This window comes from Peromyscus maniculatus, chromosome 2, assembly GCF_049852395.1.
Source record: "Peromyscus maniculatus bairdii isolate BWxNUB_F1_BW_parent chromosome 2, HU_Pman_BW_mat_3.1, whole genome shotgun sequence".
Lineage (NCBI taxonomy): Eukaryota > Metazoa > Chordata > Mammalia > Rodentia > Cricetidae > Peromyscus > Peromyscus maniculatus.
This window is the reverse complement of record NC_134853.1, coordinates 153049452-153068681: the sequence shown is the minus strand read 5'-3', so window position 1 is coordinate 153068681 and position 19230 is coordinate 153049452. Positions and strand designations below refer to the sequence as shown.

At 44.8% G+C, this 19230-nt stretch overlaps 1 protein-coding gene across 2 annotated transcripts; it reads right to left on the bottom strand.

Annotated features, from left to right (window-relative positions):
* Positions 1-1869: 1869 nt before the first annotated feature.
* Aunip (aurora kinase A and ninein interacting protein) lies at positions 1870-18653 on the bottom strand. Of its 2 annotated transcripts, none has more exons than XM_042272064.2 (3): positions 17108-18653; positions 4237-4366; positions 1870-2843 (listed from the first exon to the last, which is right to left on the bottom strand). In XM_042272064.2, exons 1-3 carry the CDS (start codon positions 17471-17473, stop codon positions 2035-2037), a joined length of 1305 nt encoding a protein of 434 aa, XP_042127998.1. In that variant the 5' UTR covers positions 17474-18653; the 3' UTR covers positions 1870-2034. The 2 variants fall into 2 exon arrangements, with proteins under 2 accessions (XP_042127998.1, XP_006975760.3); XM_006975698.4 differs by having other exon boundaries at positions 17102-18651.
* Positions 18654-19230: the final 577 nt, after the last annotated feature.

Sequence of the window (19230 nt, the reverse complement as noted above, 5' to 3'; positions counted from 1 at the left end):
TGGCTGCTCTTCCAGAGAACCAGGTTTGATTCCCAGCACCCACGTGGCTGTTCACAATTATTTGTTCCTCCGGTCCCAGGGATCTGACACACTCTTCTGCCCTCATAGGTACCAGGCACACACATGAGGTACACAGACACACATTCAGACAAAACACCCAAACATCTTATTCTAAGGGGTTCCATCCTCCTTTCCATAGAAAATTTCCCAAAACTCCTAAAAGCAATTACATCTGGTAACTTACTGTTGTTTGCATCCTGGAGGCTATTTAAGCCTTAGATGTCACACCTGTGATGAAACTGCTGCATGAACAGTGGTGCTTTGGGAGAAACACAGGCAAAATCAGATTTGTGATTGGCTGACTTCAAGACAGTGACACCACTCCCTAAAAAGTTGAATTGGGGCCAGGTGGTGATGGTGGTGGTGCACGCCTTTAATCCCAGCACTCAGGAGGCAGAGGCAGGTGGATCTTGTGAGTTCGAGGCCAGCCTGGTCTACAGAATGAGATCCAGGACAGCCAGGGTGACACAGAGAAACCCTGTCTTTAAAAAAAAAAAGGTGACTTGGGCTGCCAAAATGTCTCAGAAGGGGGAAAAGTGCTTGCCACACAAGCCTGATGGAACCCGCACAGTTCCATTCCTGGAAGCTGTCCTCTGTGTGGTACCTGCACTCACTCGCACGGCACTGTTGCCTTTTCTCTGAGCAGATGTCATTGAAGCTCAGACCGGTCCAGTACTCACTATGGAGCTTTGAGTTGAACTTGAACAGATGAGGATCCTGTCTCCTAAGTTGTCATATCCAGCTAAAAGGTGGCTTTCTGAATTACCACTAGAGCCAGCTTTCCAGACACTAACCAGGATTCATAGCTTTCCAGTGGAACTTCCCTCTTTCTCGTGGAAGAGTAATAAAAAAGTTAGGTTATTACATAGCTCAGATTTGGGAAGGGGAAGATAAAGCAAACAACTTTTTAAAAATTGATTTCATTTTATGTGTATGAGTATTTTGCCTGCATGTCTGCGTGCACATGTGTGCCCAGTGCCTACAGAGGTCATGTGGGTGCTGGGAACTAAATGTGGGTCTGAGGTCATGTGAGTGCTGGGAACTAAATGTGGGTCTAAGAGTAGCAAATGCTCTTAACAGCTGAGCCATCTCTCCAGTCCCAGGTAAACAGTGTATATAGTTAACGATTAAAAAAGAAAGAAGCCGGGCGTTGGTGGCGCACGCCTTTAGTCCCAGCACTCGGGAGGCAGAGCCAGGCAGATCTCTGTGAGTTCGAGGCCAGCCTGGGCTACCAAGTGAGCTCCAGGAAAGGCGCAAAGCTACACAGAGAAACCCTGTCTCGAAAAAACAAACAAACAAAAAATAAAATAAAATAAAATAAAAAAGAAAGAAATGTGGGCTGGAGAGATGGCTCAGCGGTTAAGAGCACTGGCTGCTCTTCCAGAGGTCCTGAGTTCAATTCCCAGCAACCACATGGTGGCTCACAACCATCTGTAATGAGATCTGGTGCCCTCTTCTGGCCTATACGAATATGTGCAGACAGAACACTATGCATAATAAATTTAAAAAAAAAAATGATCACCTGCCATTTGACCTCCCCCACCACCAGCTACACACACCTGGATTGAGGAAATAGGCGTCTCTTAAAATGCAGTTGGGAATAATGGTCCCAAGCTTATGCTTGAGTGGTCCAGTCAGAGGTGAAAAGAGCACTTTCTGTAAGAAGCAAAAACTGCCAGGCCTCTGAAGGACAGAGGAGTAACTCTGTGAGCTGAGAAATGGTTGAGTGGTTAGTGCTGTCCTGCTGTTGCAGTCCTCATCATTCATTCATGGAATGCACCAGTCAGCTTACTGAGGGAAAAGCATGTCTACCACACATTACTTGCTTTATTTACATGAGAGCAGAACAATGTTCCATAATGACAACTGCTTCATCCCACATGGCCTCTCACCTAAACCATCCTCTTTACCCAGCCCCACCCTACTTCCCTCCATCTCTGCCACTTCAAGATACACCCACACAAACATTTAGAACTAGTGTCTGATAACCTGGTTACCTTCAGAGTCCTGGGTAAAGAGCAGGTTTGGCTGCAGGTGTAACCCAGGAGGCCCATCTTGGCACTGAGCCTGAGGGCTGTCAGGAAACTGCTCTGAGCCTTGATTCCTAACATTGGTTACATCTTGAAAGGGCATTTTAGTGTTGTGGGCGATGACCTGCTGGCCTTGGGAATCCTCAGTGAAAAGCTGACTCCAGGAGTCCCTGTCATTCCTTTCACTGTCCCAGGAAAATACAGAAAGACAAGGGCTTTTTGTCACTGATGGTGGCTTTTTCCTACTCCAGGTTTGAAGAGGCACAGGAGCCTGCCTGTTTTCCTTGGCAGACCCCTTTCCTCCCAGTTCAGCTTTGTCCAAGGGCTGACAGCATTTACCCCTAGATGGTCTGATGTGGCTTCCCATGCCTGGACAGTTTGTCTTAGATCCATGAATCCATTCCCTTTTCCTCCTGGCCTCTCTTTGGTCCAGCAAGCAAGAACTTTCCACATACTGGGTAGAAGAAGAAGCCAGGGAGGCTTTACTTGATCCAGCACCCATCAGGGTGTCAGGTTGGGGCAAAGACATCATAGTCAAAGACGACGTTTCCAAACCGTGGTGGCTAGAAATCTGGGAAGATGGAGGAGAGTGTCCAGCTTCCTGGATGTCTGCAGGAGTTGAAGTGGCCAAAGGTGAAACCAAGCCATCATCCTCCAATCCCTGGACCAAACCGTCTGGCTGGGTTCTCTTGCACTCTTGGTTGATCTGATTTTCTTTGAGAGATAAAATGCTCTTCTGGTCATTGGCCATTCCTAATGAAACGAGAGATAATTACACTAAAAAATTGCCCTGAGCCAGATTTTGTTGGGTTTTCTGAAACCAGTATCAGCTGCTATTATTCCCAGGTACAGAAGAGTCCTAGACTCTTTTTTTTTTTTTTTTAAGATTTATTTATTTACTATGTATACAGCATGTATGACTGCAGGTCAGAAGAGGGCACCAGATCTCATTACAGATGGTTGTGAGTCACCATGTGGTTGCTGGGAACTGAACTCAGGACCTCTGGAAGAGCAGCCAGTGCTCTTAACCTCTGAGCCATCTCTCCAGCCCCGAGCCCTAGACTCTTTAAATAACTTCATGGCTAATAGTCCTGTTTTCAATCTTGCTGTTCTCTGCTGAATGCTCTAAAACTTCAGTCATATATTCCTCTACTCAAACATGTGGATGCTTCCAGTGACCCATCTCTGCCTAATATGTCAAGTTTGGTTTACAGTCAGACCATAGCCAACTTCTCCAACTCAGTTTTTGTTACATGGTTTTTAACACAGAGCAAAACAGTTTTGCTTTTTTTTTTTTTTTTAAATTTATTTACTACAGTTTCAACTGAACAATGATCCTGCCACTAGCTAACCACATACCCAAATATTATCCTTAAGGAAATATTCTCAGCAGACATTTTTGTAAGGTCATAAAAATCATTAACTATCAAACTTAAAATTTTCTGATAATAGAAATAAATGTAGTTTTCATGGGAACGCCAATGAAGATATTAGGATGCTAAATCAACCAGTTAAAATCTGAAAGCAAACTAGTGTCTAGCTAGTCCATTTCATTAAGTGTTCTCCCTTAAGGATGAATGAAACAGATTTCCAATCCACCCAAATTATATCAAGATACAATTTTAAAAAGCAGAATGTTAGACTTATTTTTTCCTTCTCTAATAAGTTACACTGCAGAACCTGTTCTGTAAGAACCCTCAGTTTTTCTCAGAATTCAACAGAGTATATAAAATACACAAGATTTTGTAACTGGGGAAAGTTGAGGTTCTTTGAGGAGGTGTAGGGGGAGCTTTCCTTGTTGTGTAAAATAAAAGTATTTGGAGGAGGAGGAGGGATAGTGCACATCAGTTTATACAGGGCAATCCTGAGGGACACCAAGAGAGGGCCCACTCCCCCAGTGTCCACCCCTGCACCTGGCTCTGCATGCTCCATCCTGCTCTGAGCTCTCAGGTATGGCCTTCCTCACTGCTCTATTGGTGAATGCAAATATTTAAAATTACATGGAGCAGAACAGAACCAGCAAAGCATATGTATAATAATATACTTCTTTTCCAAAGCAACATCTACCGTTCATAAATGTTTCAACACGGAGAAATGAACACACTTGTTCTCTGATAATGAAATATTCCCAGGCTGGTCACCATACCTGGTTGCAAAGTGACAAAGGACGAAATACTCATCTGCCGAGTGCCTCTTCTTTGAGTAAAAGAAATATTAGGTATTCTCTCTCCAGGAAGCAATGTCAGCATTTTGGTGCCTGGTTTGATTAAATGTGTCTGAGGGAGAAAAATAATTGAACCTATTACTATTCACACCAGTGACTCTTAGAAGCATATTAGTTCACCCTTGGGCCCAACTCATACCCTATTCTCTAGGTAGTTTGTACTGGACATCACCTCCCACTACTTCCTGCCATCTTGAGGATCCTTACTTCCAGGAATCACATATTCCAACTAGCCCAGTCTTTTCGATTTTCAACAGTTATCAGTAAGGCTGACCAAAGAGTCTTTATCAAAGTATCCAAAGATGAGGCACTCTCCTTTATATTTAGAAATAATTAATTCTGCACTGGCATTTTTCAATAGTTTTCAAATATTCACTTAATGGTTCAGAGCATGGCCATAGAACCACATGGGTTGGGTTCAAATCAATCTAACATCCCTTTATGGTCAAAGTCCTGAAGAAACATAAAGGCAACATGACAAACCTATAGCCAGCATTGTGTTACATAAGGAAAAACTCGAAGCATTCACTAAAATCAGGAGCAAGTCAAAGGTGTCTGCTTTCTCTACTCTGAACCAGTGCTAGCAGTCTTAGCTGAGAATAAGAGAAGCAAATGGAAGGGATACAAATAGGAAACATCAAAGCATCCCTGTTTGTAAATGATGATTACATATATAGAGTCCCCACACACTACCAGAAAACCTTAAGAACTGAGAAACACGTTCAGCAAGGTGGCAAGATTATGGGAGCCCACAACTGACTCAATTTCCCAGTTTGAAGTCTATTCTGAGTTAATAGAGTTCAAGCTTGCTTGCTCCAAGGCTGTGAGAAAGTCCTGATTAGTCCACAGGAAGGAACACACTCTCTAGCTAGACACAGGCTGCTGATGCCAGCCGGAGGTACACTGAGATAGAAAATGGAACTGCCTGTTCCTTGACGCAAGGCAGGACAGATAGTGGTTGAATGCCTGTGCTGTGCACTGTTCTACCTCTGTCCTTCAAGACTGTATAAGGTGACTGTGAAATAAACTCGGGACTGTCCGGCATTGATTGGCAATCCTCTCGACTCTGTTCTGTCTTCTTTATTGTCTCTACAATCTGCACGCCTCTACCCAGCTGACTCCGGCAGGCTCTAACACAAGATACAATAGCATAAATACACTTGTAGCCTTCCTGTATACCAATAAAAAACATGCCAAGGAAGAAATCACATTCAAAGTTACCTCAAAAAAGAATACCGCCGGGCAGCAGTGGTGCTCACCTTTAATTCCAGCACTCAGGAGGCAGAGGTAAGCAGATCTCTGTGAGTTCAAGACCAGCCTGGTCTGCAGAGTGAGATCCAGGACAGGCACCACAAGCTACACAGAGAAACCCTGTCTCGAAAGAGCAAAAAAAAAAAAAAAAAAAAAAAGAGAGAGAGAGAAAAAGAAAAGAATACCTTGGAATAAACTTAACCAAATAACTGAAAGATCTCTATAATTATAATGGAAACTTTAATAAAACACTCAGAAAAGATCTCCCATGTTCATGAATTGGAAGAACTGATACTGTGAAAGTGGTTATCTTACCTTGGTCATTAATACTGTCAAGGAGGCAAGCTTCTGGATGCACCCAGAAGGAGTTACCTAGATTAGGTTGGCTTCTGGCCATGCCTGTACAAGATTATCTTAAATTAACTGATGTAGGAAGACTTGCTCTTGAAGTAGGCAGCGCCATGCAGAAAAGGGAGAAAGCTGGCTGGTCACCAGCAGTCATTCTGCACTACCGACTGCAGACGCAGTGACCAACTGCTTCAAACTGCTACCACCAAGATTAGACCACCACAAGGTACTACCCTTCCAACTGTGAGCCACAATTAACCCACCGGAAACTTACCAAAACAATCTACAGATCCCGTGCCACCGCTATCAAAACACCAACATCATTCTTCACAGAAATAAGAAAAAACAACCTTAAAATTCATTTGGAAGCACTAAAGACTTTGGATAGCTACAGCAATCCTGAGCAAAAAGAATGCAGAAGAATCCATACCCAATTCTAAGTAATGCTTCAGAGCTGTAGTACTAAACAGCATGGCACTTGCACAAATATACACATGTAGATCATCAGACCAGAATAAAAGACCTAACATTAACCCATGCAGCTACAGCCACTAGATTTTTTTAAATAAAGATGCCAAAAAATACTAACTGGAGCATATGGCCCTCCTCTTCTACTCCTGGGCATGTGCCCCAAGGTTAGAACCTACTGCAGAGATACTTGTTCATCCATGTTTGTTGCTGCTCTATTCCCAACACCAGGGAGAGGGAATCAATCCAGATGTCCACCAACAGATGAGAACAGGTAATGAAAATGTGGTATACATGCATAACAGCATTCTTCAACCTTAAAGAAAATGAAATTATGCAATTTTCAAGGAAATGGATGGTACTGGGAAACTTACATTGTGAATTAACAAAGCCTCAGAATACAAATACTGCTATACTCTCATGAATGCGGACTCAAGTTCTAATTTGTACAAATATCTATGTGGGGAGTGAGAGGGTGTAAATTCCAGGAAACTAGAAAGGGGCCTATGAGAGGAGAAAATACAAGATTGAGAGAAGCAGTAAGGGTAATAAAATGTGTGTGATAGTGAAAACACTGAGAGCAGAGGGTTTGGGCCAGGAAAGAGATGCAGGAATGAAGGTAGTACCAGGAAATGAACCAAAAACACACCTTAAGCTTTGCATGCTAAAACACGGCAGTAAAATACAAGCCAGGAAAGAACACCAACACTGCATGGCAGGTTCCCCCACCTTCTGCTTGGGAGCACTTTCCAGGTCAGTGTGCACCCACGTTCAGAGTCCTGCTGTCTTCATGAACTAAGTCAACATGAGATTGAGATTGGGGAAGCTGAAATGGGATTTGCAGTTCAGAGATGCCTTCCAGACATCTACAGAGATGCCTTCAATTTACTGATCAAGCTACACTCACTTGAATTAGGGAAACGGCCCGCTGAAACTTCAGGCTGAATGATCAATTCCCAGAGCTCACAGAAGGACAAGACACTGGAGTTCCCACAACCCAGGTAAAATAATCACGGTTTCCATGTCATATGTTCTCCTGCTGATGTGACCATATTTTTCCATGAAAGAGAGAGGGCCTTATTGCTTTACCTTGAATTTGTGAGAAATTCTGTCATTATCTTGACCAATACTGAATCCCCAAACTAGAATGCATGCACTTCTGCCTTCCTCCCTGGAGATGCTCACTCTGGAACCTAGCCAACACATTTGAAGACACCCACGCTGGCATATGGGTCTTTCAATTTTATGGGAACACACACATCTTAAATATGTAAAATATTGTGAATGATATTTGAGTACCTACATGCAAGACACTGAAGTGCAAACAAACAAAAGAGACTCTGTCCTGGAAAAGTTTACAGCTTTGAAGAGAAAACAAGCTATTAATAAATAGTTACTCCATATATACTAAATCCTATAAAGAAACTCTTCAGGAAGCTATAGGTCAGAAAGTTGTAAGTCCTCAATTGGTGAGACGTTTGAGAATAAAGCTTTTTACAGCCAGGCTCAGTGGTGCAGGCCTTGAGTCCAGCACTCAGCAGGCAGAAGCAGGCAAAGCTCTGTTGAATTCAAGGCCAGCCTGGTCTACATAGTGAGTTCCAGGCCAGCCAGGACGACATAGTGCAATAAACAAAGTTTTTTGCTAAGCTGGTCATTATTAGTTACTTTTCTAATGTTGTGCTAAAACACCATGACCAATGCAACTTCCAGGAATGTGTGTTTGCAATTCCAGGGTTAGGTGTCTGTCGTGGAGAAGTGTGGCAGCAAGCAGTAGGCATGGCAGCTGGAGGATCCCTGCCTAGCTAAGGATCCCATCTTGAACGGCAAGCATGAGGCAGCGAGCGCAGCTAGAAACGGCACAAGTCTTTACACTCTCAAAGCCTGCCTCCACTGACACACTTCCTCTAATCAGGCCACAGCTCCTAAGCCTCCCCAAACAGCACCACCAACTGGGGACCAAGGGTTCAAATGGCCAAGATTATGGGGATTTCTCATTCAAAGCACCAGTCATGTGATATTTTATTTTGTGCACCCCAATAAAACTTATCTGGGGATCAGAGAACAGAGCCAGCCACCAAATTAGACATAGAAGTCAGGCGTGGTGGCACACACCTTTAATCCCAGCACTTGAGGTCTCATGTCTTTGCTTGGGAAGCACTCACGCCTTTACTCCCAGGAAGTGATGGCAGGAAGCAGAAAGGTATATAAGGCATGAGGACCAGGAACTAGAGGCTGTTAAGCACTTCAGCTGAGATCTCTGCCTGGTGAGGACTCAGAGGCTTTCAGTCTGAGGAAACAGGATCAGCTGAGGAGTTGGCGAGGTGAGGTTGGCTGTGGCTTGTTCTGTTTTTCTGATCTTTCAACGTTCACCCAAATATCTGGCTCTGGTTTTTTTGTTTGTTTGTTTTAATTAATAAGACTGTTTAGCAATTTGTGTAACATCTGGCACCCAATGTGTTTTGTTGGTTATGATAAAAGATAAATTAGGGGCTAGAGAGATGGCTCAGAGGTTAAGAGCACTGGCTGCTCTTCCAGAGGTCCTGAATTCAATTCCCAGCAACCACATGGTGGCTCACAACCATCTGTAATGAGATCTGGCGCCCTCTTCTGGCCTGCAGGCATACATGCAGGCAGAATACTGTATACATAATAAATATTTTTTTAAAAAAAAGATAAATTAGATACGAAACTTTAGACTCACAAGTATAGGATAGATGATAAAATATTTTCTTTAATTTTACCAAATACAAATAGACTAGATGTTGTAACTATAATTCTTGCTTGATAACTGTTATATATAATTTTACTATGTTAAAACCTTCCTTTTTGATTAGACAGAAAAGGGGAAGTCTGGGGATGTCTTTCTGTACGCTGTGAATATATGTTGTTCCCATTGGTTAATAAATAAGCTGCATTGGCCTATGGCAAGGCAGCTTAGAGGCAGGTGGGAAATCCAAGGGGAGAGACAGCAAAGAGAAAGGTGAAGTCTGGAGAGAGACGCCAGCCTGCCGCCCAAGGAACAGCATGCCAGCAGACCAGTAAAGCCACAGAACACATGGCAAAACATAGATGAATAGAAATGGGTTAATTTAAGATGTAAGAGCTAGCTAGCCATAGGCCTGCCATAGGCCATCCAGTTTGTAAATAATATTAAGCCTCTGAGTGATTATTTTATAAGTGGGCTGTGGGTCTGCAGGGCTGGGTGAGGCTGGAGAAACCTTCTGACTACAGTCCTCTTTGGTAGGCACTAAAGGAGAGTCAAAGTGCTGTCACAAACAATGACACTGTCAGTCACAGCTGTCTTAGAATACCTGTGCCCCGGGGATCTACTGAACCCCTCAGTGGAATGTTAAAGAGTCTGAGAACAGAGAGGGACTCAGTACAAAGTTCGTTGGCTTATTCTCCTATCGCAAAATAAAGACAGCCTCTATGTGTACTTTGTACTGCTGAAGTAAGCCTGCCTATGAGCCAGGCATGGTGGTACATGCCTGTAACTCCAGAACTTGGGAGGTAGACAGAAGGATCATCAGTTCAAGGTCAACCTCAGCAATACAGCAAGCAAGTTGGAGGTCTGCCAGCATAGCATGGGGGTGGGGCGGGGGTTGACTTTATTCTTTGCTAGGTATGGGTGAACAGAGAAGGACTCATGGGGTCAATGCACGAGTCCAGGACATTTTTCAAACACATTTTCCTGGGAGAGTTTCAATTGCTGGGCTTAAAACAAGTAGATGTGAGTTCTAGGAGGTGGTATGGTTAGTACCCAGTCAGTGTCAGGTAGGGAAAAGCAGCAAAGCCAGTCAGTCAGACAGACCACATACGGCTGTCCCTCAGGGAACTGGTCACCAGCAAACAGCTGTACAGGGCAGAAAACCAGACTGACCACACTGGGGAACTCAGGAGTTCCAGGTTAGGGTACAGACTTGAAAACTGTTATAGAGTCAATGACCTCAGCTTCTGGTACAAGAAAATGTAACATCTAACTAAAATGGATGCCAGGATGACATAAAGCATAAGATTTGATTACAATCTTACATTTGCCAAGCTAAAGGTGTAGATCCCACAGGTACTGCCATCTTGAGCTCCATTACTGTTAAGCCCTTCCATTTAATGAAATAAGCTATTCTTCGTTATTAAAAAGAAATGAGGCAGTATCAGAAAAGAGGGGTGTAAAACACTTCCACAGCCACTTCCCTGCAGATCTCCAGCCTATCTTTACCCAAAAGAGCTCCAAGTCCTCCTACTCATCCCTCAGAGTGAGAGAGTAAGACACCAGAACAGTAGCAGAGAAAGCTAAGCTGTAAGAGATTTGTCCATTCACTCAGCAGACTGAGTAGAACTGTTGAAAGACTACCTGATGGACTTTGATTTTAACGAAGAGAAATACAACAAATGGTCAAGTTAAATATGGTGTATTGTATGCCTGATGGACAGTGTTATGATAAGATGGTGAGGGAGTGTGTGACTAAGGGAGAACTCACTGATCTGAGCTCACACAGAATAGAGCAATGGAACTTTCTAACCCCTCCACACTGGAGCAGAGATGTGCAAAGCACCAGGCAGAGGTACCTGAAGAACAGCAAGGTCAATATGGCTGCAGCAGACAGAGCATATACACATCCAAACAGTGCTCACGAGACTTAAAGGAGCTTCTGGTTGTATGGGGGTGTGGATTAAATCTAACTGAGCAAATGGTCATTCTGGCTCATGTGGGAGACAGGGTAAAGACCCCCAGCAGACCCTGCAATCTCCATGCCCTGCCCCCATGCCCATCCGCCGGAGACCTCAGCCACTTCCTGAGACTTAGAGACCAGCCCCCAGCTCCCATCCTGCCCCGGACCTCCCATCTGGACAAGAGCTCCCATCCCGCCCCGGAGCTCCCATCTGGACGAGAGAGGCTTCCTGAATCTGTCAGCTCTGTCTGGACCAAGTGCGCTGATAAGACCAAGAACGAATCCACAAGGAGATGGGCAGACATCAAGGCAGAAGTACATACAACAAAATGAAGAGCAATACAGCATCACCAGAACCTAGCCCGCCTCCAACAGCTAGACCTGAACATCAAAAAATGGAAGAGGCAGAAGAAACCAGCCTTATGAATAACATCATGAAGAGGGTAGAGGCTTATATAGAAGGAATCACAAATGAAATTGAGGAAAAGACAAACAAAAAATGGGAAGAAATAGGACTATCAACTAGGCATTGGGGCATACTGTCTGTCACAATCCCAGTATGTGGGAAGCTGAGGCTGGAGGATTTGGAGTTTGGGAACATAGTGGGACCTTGTCTTAAGGGGGTGGGGACAGAGCTGAGGATATAGTAGGTGGTAGAGAGAGGGCTTGCATTCCACGCAAGAGGATTAGACACAGTGAGGCTCAGTCCAAAGATTTCTGGTATGTTCACAGTTCCATTTCTCCTGATTGTGTCCTTTAATTATAATGACATGTAACACAATGGAGATAACAAATCTATTAATCATCTTCAATTTGTGTTACCTCTCTAAAGTGTAGTAAAAAACTTTTCCCCCTAGGGCTCACTAGGGTGTGTTCACATGCACACATTCAATCATACATACACATATGCCTACAAAGTACAAAAGATAAAAAGGCTGGGAAGTAGCTTAGTGGCAGAGCACTTACCTGGCATGTACAAGACCCTAGATCCAATCCCTAGCACTGGGGGTGAGGGAATGGCATATTTTTCAATGTTTTTATATAGAAGAAGCATAGGTAAGCTATAAAACTTAAAATTGATATAAATTAGCCTTTTGAACTGTCACATAGTTCAAACTAAACTAAACTTGTAGGTTTTATGTGGAAAGCTCTCTGAATTTAGTGGATGTGAGCAGCTGTAACCAGTGTGAGGAAATCTCCCTTGGTTTTGCTTCCTGTTCTCTCCGTTCCCCATAGCAACTCAAGTCTAACACATTAATGGAAATTACAGAAACAAACCATTTTAAGTTTTAATCTGTAGAGTAGAGTGGTAAATTCCTACACCATCCTACTCCAGCAGGATTAAATCATCTTTAACCAGCGTATTTACACTATATATTCTACTCTCCCTACGATAGGTGAAAGAGACCACATTTGCATAACTTTTATAACAGTATATTGTTAAAATTACCCTGTTTTATTATTGTTCTTTATAAGGTTAAAACTTGAGGGCTACGGATGTAGTTCAGTTGATAGAGTGCTAATCTAGCATGCATAAAGCACTGAATCTGGCCGGGCAGTGGTGGGCATCCCTTTAATCCTAGCACTCGGGAGGCAGAGCCAGGCAGATCTCTGTGAGTTCGAGGCCAGCCTGATCTACAGAGCGAGATCCAGGACAGGCACCAAAACTACACAAAGAAACCCTGTCTTGAAAAACAAACAAACAAACAAAAAAAGCATTGAATTTGATCTCTAGGACCATATAGTACTGGGCATAATGGCACGTGTCTAAAATCCAGCACCCAGGAGGTACAGATCAGAAGTTCAGGTCATCCTTGACCTCGTATGACTCAAGGCCAACCTGCACTACATGAGACCCCATCTCAATAAGGGCTGTAGAGATGCCTCAGTAGTCAAGAGTGCTGGCTGGTCTTCCAGATAACCTGAGTTTGGTTCTAGTACCTACACCAGGCAGTTCACAACTGCCTTTGACTCCAGTTCCAGGGGATCTGTGGCCTCCAAGGGTATCTGCATTCATGTGCACACCCCAACACAGACACGCACACCTACACATAACTAGAAAATAATAAATCTTGCCCTTCATAGTGCACACACTTTTGATTCCAGTACTTGGGAAAGACCAGCCTGATCTACATAGTGAGTTCCAGGCAGCCAAGACTACAATGAAACCCTGTCTCAAAATAAAAATCCCAGCACAAGAGACAGAGGTGAGCAGAGCTCTGTGAATTTGAAGCCAGCCTGGTCTACAGTGAGTTTCAGAACAGCCAGGGCTATATAGGGAGACTGTCTCAAAAAACAAACAAACAAAAATCTTAATAAGTAAACAAACACTTTATCACAGGTATATATCTACAGGAAAAAATACAGCATATATAGGGTTCGGAACTGAGGTTTCAAACACCCACTACACTAGGGGACATAACTTATATACACATAAGTCTTGAAGGATACTAACCTGTTAACTGTAGCTACCACCAATGAGGCCTTTTGTTTTTAAAACAATTCAGTATTATTTGGTTTTATTTTTATAAGTATGTATGGGGAGGGGTGTCTGTCATGTAGCCCAGTGGCCTTGAACTCTTGATTTTCCCGATCCCCATTTCCTAAATGCTAGGGTTAGAGGCCTGTGCTAAATATTTTTTTAAATTGAAAAAAGAGAGCCGGGCGGTGGTGGCGCACGGCTTTAATCCCAGCACTCGGGAGGCAGAGCCAGGCGGATCTCCGTGAGTTCGAGGCCAGCCTGGGCTACCAAGTGAGCTCCAGGAAAGGCGCAAAGCTACGCAGAGAAACCCTGTCTCGAAAAACCAAAAAAAAAAAAAAAAAAGAAAAAAGAAAACGACCACTATCTGCTATACCAAAACCTAGGTGGTGAGGCCACACAGCAAGCCTGTGGTAGCGAGAACAGATAAGATACAAACCCCCTCCGAATACATGCTGAACCATATGCTACCTCCATTCTCTCCAAAATGACAGTTTTGTTCAAAGCCCACGAGGGAGAGGCAGGTTTTCCAAAGCACTGGCCAGCAGCTATACCCTGTGTGCCTCTCTGACAGCTACTCTGGAAGAGGCAGGTTTCCACATTTTGTTAAAAGAGATGCTGTGGGGCTCTTCTCTGGCATTTGAAGCGTTTTATGAGAATATAGCAGGAAAAATCATATCCAACACTAGTATGTGGGCGTTTTCCTCACAGCCTAGCAAACAATCCAGGCAGCAAAACCCAGCTAACTCGATTCATTCTGACACCATTAGATCCCACAGGCTGAGTCAGTCCCCTTGAGATGCCAATCCCAAACCCAGGGTCGTTTATCTGTGCTAGGCATTCTAATCCACAAACCACGGTAACTTGCTCTGGAGAGGCTCCCAGAACCCAGAGAAACACTAGCATTTATTGTTTTCTTTAAATATTACAAAGGGCCCAGTGTGGCATACACTGTCATCTCAGCAGGAGGGAGGCAGGATCAAGAAGAGTTCAAGGCCAGCCTGGTCTACATAGTGAGCTCCAGACCAATCTGGGCTACACAGAAAGAAAACAAACAAAAATAGTAATAATTACACAGGATCCCAAAGAACAGATACATATGGTGAGGTGAGGGAGAAGGTTGTAAACACTCGTCACAGAAATGGCTTTTGAGCTTCCTGCTTGTTTTGTTGTTTCCCAGGACAGTCTCCCAGTCCAGTCCCAGCTGACCTGGAAATCATCCGTACCAAGATGGCCTCCAACATGCCTCCGCTTCTGAGCCACATGCCATCAAACCGAGCTCAGAAGCTGTTTTAAACAGCAAAAGATGGAAGACAATTTTTCATTAGGGATTATTGAAAAGATACAGATAGACACACCAGACATAGACAGACAAAAATGGACAGACAGACAGACACACACACACACACACTGCTATGGACACTGGTCACATGGAGTTCATATATTGAAACATTAACTCCCAATGAGATGGTACTGGAAGATGGAGCCCTTGGGAGGTGATTAGTATTGGATGAGGTCGAGGGGGCCTCTGACGCCCCTAGAAAGCCTGCTATCTCTTTCTCCACACATGCACCCACAGGCATCCACCACAATGTCATCTAAGCACACTGTTGGCAAGAATCCTCACCAGACAGTAATATGATGACACCCTGATCTCAAGATCTGCAGTCCTTAGAACTGAGAAAACCAATCCCGTTGTTTAACCCATCTAGTCCACGGTATTTTGTTATGGCAGCCTGGGTTGACTGAAGTACTAGTTCTGCATACAGTGAAGGCATTCTCTATGTGTAACATCACAAAGGCGTGAAGGCAGCGCTATGAAAACATAATTCATGAGGCAAGAAGTAATTACAAGTTGCAGGCTGGAGACATGGCTCAGTGGTTAAGAGAGCTTGCTGCTCTCCCAGAGGACCCAGGTTCAGTTCCCAGCACCCACATCAGGCAGCTCACAACTGTCTGTACCTCCAGTTTGCCTCCAAGGTCACCCATACAGACATGTATGCATAAATAAAAAATTTTAAATCCTAAACACACACACACACACACACACACACACACACACACACACACACACACACGGGCTAGAGAAATGGCTCAGTGGTTAAGAGCACATACTGCTCTTCATGAGGACCTAAATTCAATTCCCAGCATCCACATCAAGTGGCTTACAACTTAATTGCCTGTGACCCCAGGTCCAGGGGATCTCACACCTCTAATCTCTGTGAGCACTCGCATTCATGTGCACGTACCCCACACATGAGCACATAATTAATAAAATATCTACACACACACACACACACACACACACACATTGCTAAACAATGCATAGCACACTACTATTTGTAAATAGGGGGAAAAATTGGATTTGCTTGTTGCATAAATGGAATATCCCTGGAAAACCATAATAATTCCAGGCAAAGACAGGAGAATGTCTCATTGTATGCACTATCTGTTGAAATTACAGAGCACATCAATATATTACCTATTCCAAAAATATTCTTAAGAGGGAAAAAATAGTGATCATTTGTTAGCCCTCAAAAAATGACTCCAACCAGGCAGTGGTGGCTTTTAATCCCAGCAAAGGGAGCTGGATCTCTGAATTCAAGGCCAGCCTGGTCTACAGAGGAAGGTCCAGGATAGACAGGGCTACACAGAGAAACCCTGTCAGGGGTGGGGGGATGACTTGTATAATGATCTTAAGAATCCTCAATTTTTTTCCAGCTGAGCATGGTGGCACACACTAATTCTAGCACTCCAAGGCAGACAGGTGGCTCTCTGTGAGTTCAAGGCCAGCCTGCTCTACATAGTTACAAGTTGCTGAGTTCCAGAATAGTCAGAGCTACATAATACACCCTGGCTCAAAACAAACAAACAAACAAAAACTTCCATTTTCATCAGCAAAAATGGTTAGCAGCCTGTCTTGAGCTTGCTAATCAAACTATTCAAATCTCAAATCTCTGCCTGTTCGGTTCAATCTGCCTTAATAGTCCCAAATCAGTAGTAGTAGTCTTTCTGAACACACAAACAAACAAAAAAAAAACAAAACAAAAAACACACACATTTCTCTTGAAACTACTTATGGAGACATACCATGTTCTGCCTAGTTAAATGGACTGGTGCTATCATATGGCTGTACCAAAAAAAGTGACATTACCCGAAACCCTAAGCACAATGGCCAGCATAAAATGCTAAACCAACAATTATCTCACACTTGTTGGTAATGACCTGACTGGGTGAGCCCGGATCACTCATCCCTCCTTCACCGGTCACAGGACCGATGCCACCGCCGACGCACATGAAATGCCTATGGCGGTCTCCAGCACCCCGGGGATGCCCACTTACTGCTGGGCCAGATCCCCACCCTCCATTTCCGATGTCCCCCCAGAGCTGCGGGTCGTGGCAGGCTGGGGAGAACACACCCTGCGGGTGACCCGTGGTTGAGCCTCTCCCAGGATGCCCAGCACGACTTAGGCCGCGCGCAGCCGTCGCCCGAAGCCACCTCCCTCCATCCCGGCCCCCTCCTCTCGGGCGCCCCCAAAGCCCGCGCGTCGCCTCAGCCACGGCGTCCCACCTGCACCTTCCGCCTCTTCAGCGCCGCCGCGTCCAGCCACACGCCACACGCCTCCTTCTCCTCCTCCTTCTCGGGCCTTCTACGTCTCATGACGGCGGCGATCCGCGCGCCCCTGCAGCCGCCGTTGGCGCCGACGCGCGTTCGGATCTCGCGCCGCTGCGGGAGGCGGGGCCCCGCCGCGACCGTCATGACGTAGGCCCCGCCTCTGACCACGCCCAGTGCGCTAGAGCGATCGATCGGGGCGTTTCCCCGGCGCTGCTCTCCTCTTCCCGCCTTCCTATCCATTCCTGTGTGCGAACCCCGGAGCAGAGGTCCAGAAAGCCCTCTGCGTGCGTGGGTTACCACCGCGTTTGGTTTGGCAGGACTGCACATTTTTCATATATATATATCATTTTTTCAAATTATATAGGTGTGTGTGTGTGTGTGTGTGTGTGTGTGTGTGTGTGCGCGCGCGTCTACTTGTGGGTCAGTGCAGGTGTATGCGGAGGACAGACAGAACAGTCAGATCCCCTGGATGGAGATAAGAGTTCATAGGTTCTTGTGAGATGCCGTGTGGGTGCTGGGATCAAACCAGGGTCCACTGCAAGAGCAGCCAGTGTTCTTAACCGCTAAGCCATCTCACCAGTCCCAGACTGCACAGTTTGACTGCCCGGAGCCTCCCCTCCCACAAAGGAAGCAGTGGAGGCAGGGTCTGGACCCCACTCCAAACCCCTTTGCCCCATCGCTGACCTAGTGGTTACCTGACACTCGAGGTCGCCACTAATTGGCCTGTAAGAGTAACGGAGCCACTATATGGAAGATTTTTGAAAACATGTAATAAAAATTGTAATCAAGGGGTGAGGATGTAGCTCGTTTGATTGAGTGCTTATCTAGCATGGTGGAAGGGTGTTAATACCAACACTTGAGAGTCAGAGGCAGACAGATTTCTGTGAGTTTAAAGCAAAATTAGTTTGTTACTATTATGTGTAATTATGTTTATGAGGGGGCATGCATGTAAGTGATGCTTCCTTCAGAGGCATAGTGCCCCTGGAGCTGTAGTGGGAGATTGTGAGCCATCCAATGTGGGTGCTGGAAATCGAACTCAGGTCTTCTAGAAGGACCAGTGAACAATCTCTCCAGCCCCAGGTGTATATTTCTTATAAGCTGTCATACACATCATTTTATATAAATTTTCATATGTATAAATTTAATGACTTATGTGAAGCCCCCCAGAATATGTTATCAGTGGAGGGCTATTCCTATTCACTTACTCACTCTGCACCTACTGGGGACTGAATGTAGGGCCTCATGCAAAGTCTCTACAGTTGAGCGGTATTACTAGTCCTCTCTGATTCGAGACAGGGTCTCTGTTTTCCAGGCTGGCCCTCTACCACTGAGCTTTGTCCTCAACCCTTAGATTTTAAACAATATTTTTGTTTTTTGTTCTGTTCTGTTTTGTTTTGTTTTTTTGAGACAGGGTTTTTCTGTGTAGCTTTGAGCCTTTCCTGGAACTTGCTCTGCAGCCCAAGCTGGCCTCAAACTCACGGAGATGCACCTGCCTCTGCCTCCTGAGTGCTGGGATTACAGGTGTGCACCACAGCCTGGTGTAAATTTTAGAAATAATTAAAAAATTGTTTAAAGCTGGGTGGTGGTGGCTCACGTCTTTAATCCCAGCACTCAGGAGGCAGAGGCAGGCGGATCTCTGTGAGTTTGAGGCCAGCCTGGTCTACAGAACAAGTTCTAGGACAGGCACCAAAGCTACACAGAGAAACCCTGTCTCAAAAAACAAAAATTATTTACCTTTAAAAGTGCTCTTTAGGGCTGGAGAGATGGCTCAGAGGTTAAAAGCACTGGCTGTTATTCCAGAGGTCCTGAGTTCAATTCCTAGCAACCACATGGTGGCTCACAACCATCTGCAATGAGATCTGGTGCCCTCTTCTGGCCTGCAGGCCGAACACTCACTGTATACATAATAAATAAATCTTTTTTTTTTTTTTAAACACACACACACACACATACACACACACACACACACACACACACACACACACACACACACACACGTGTTCCCAACCTCAGTTCTACCCTCAGGTAAAAATAAAACAAGAACCTCTCCTGCTCCACAGCATCCCCTCAGCACCCTGCAGCTC

Excerpts from the sequence above, each read along its gene's own strand:
- Aunip (XM_006975698.4), bottom strand. The coding sequence starts at position 17,473 with ATGTGCAGTCCTGCCAAACCAAACGCGGTGGTAACCCACGCACGCAGA. Across the intron at positions 4,367-17,101 it reads TGAAGAGGCGGAAGGTGCAG|ACACATTTAATCAAACCAGG; the intron begins GTGGGACGCCGT and ends TTTCTCCCTCAG. Across the intron at positions 2,844-4,236 it reads CTTTGTCACTTTGCAACCAG|GAATGGCCAATGACCAGAAG; the intron begins GTATGGTGACCA and ends TCGTTTCATTAG.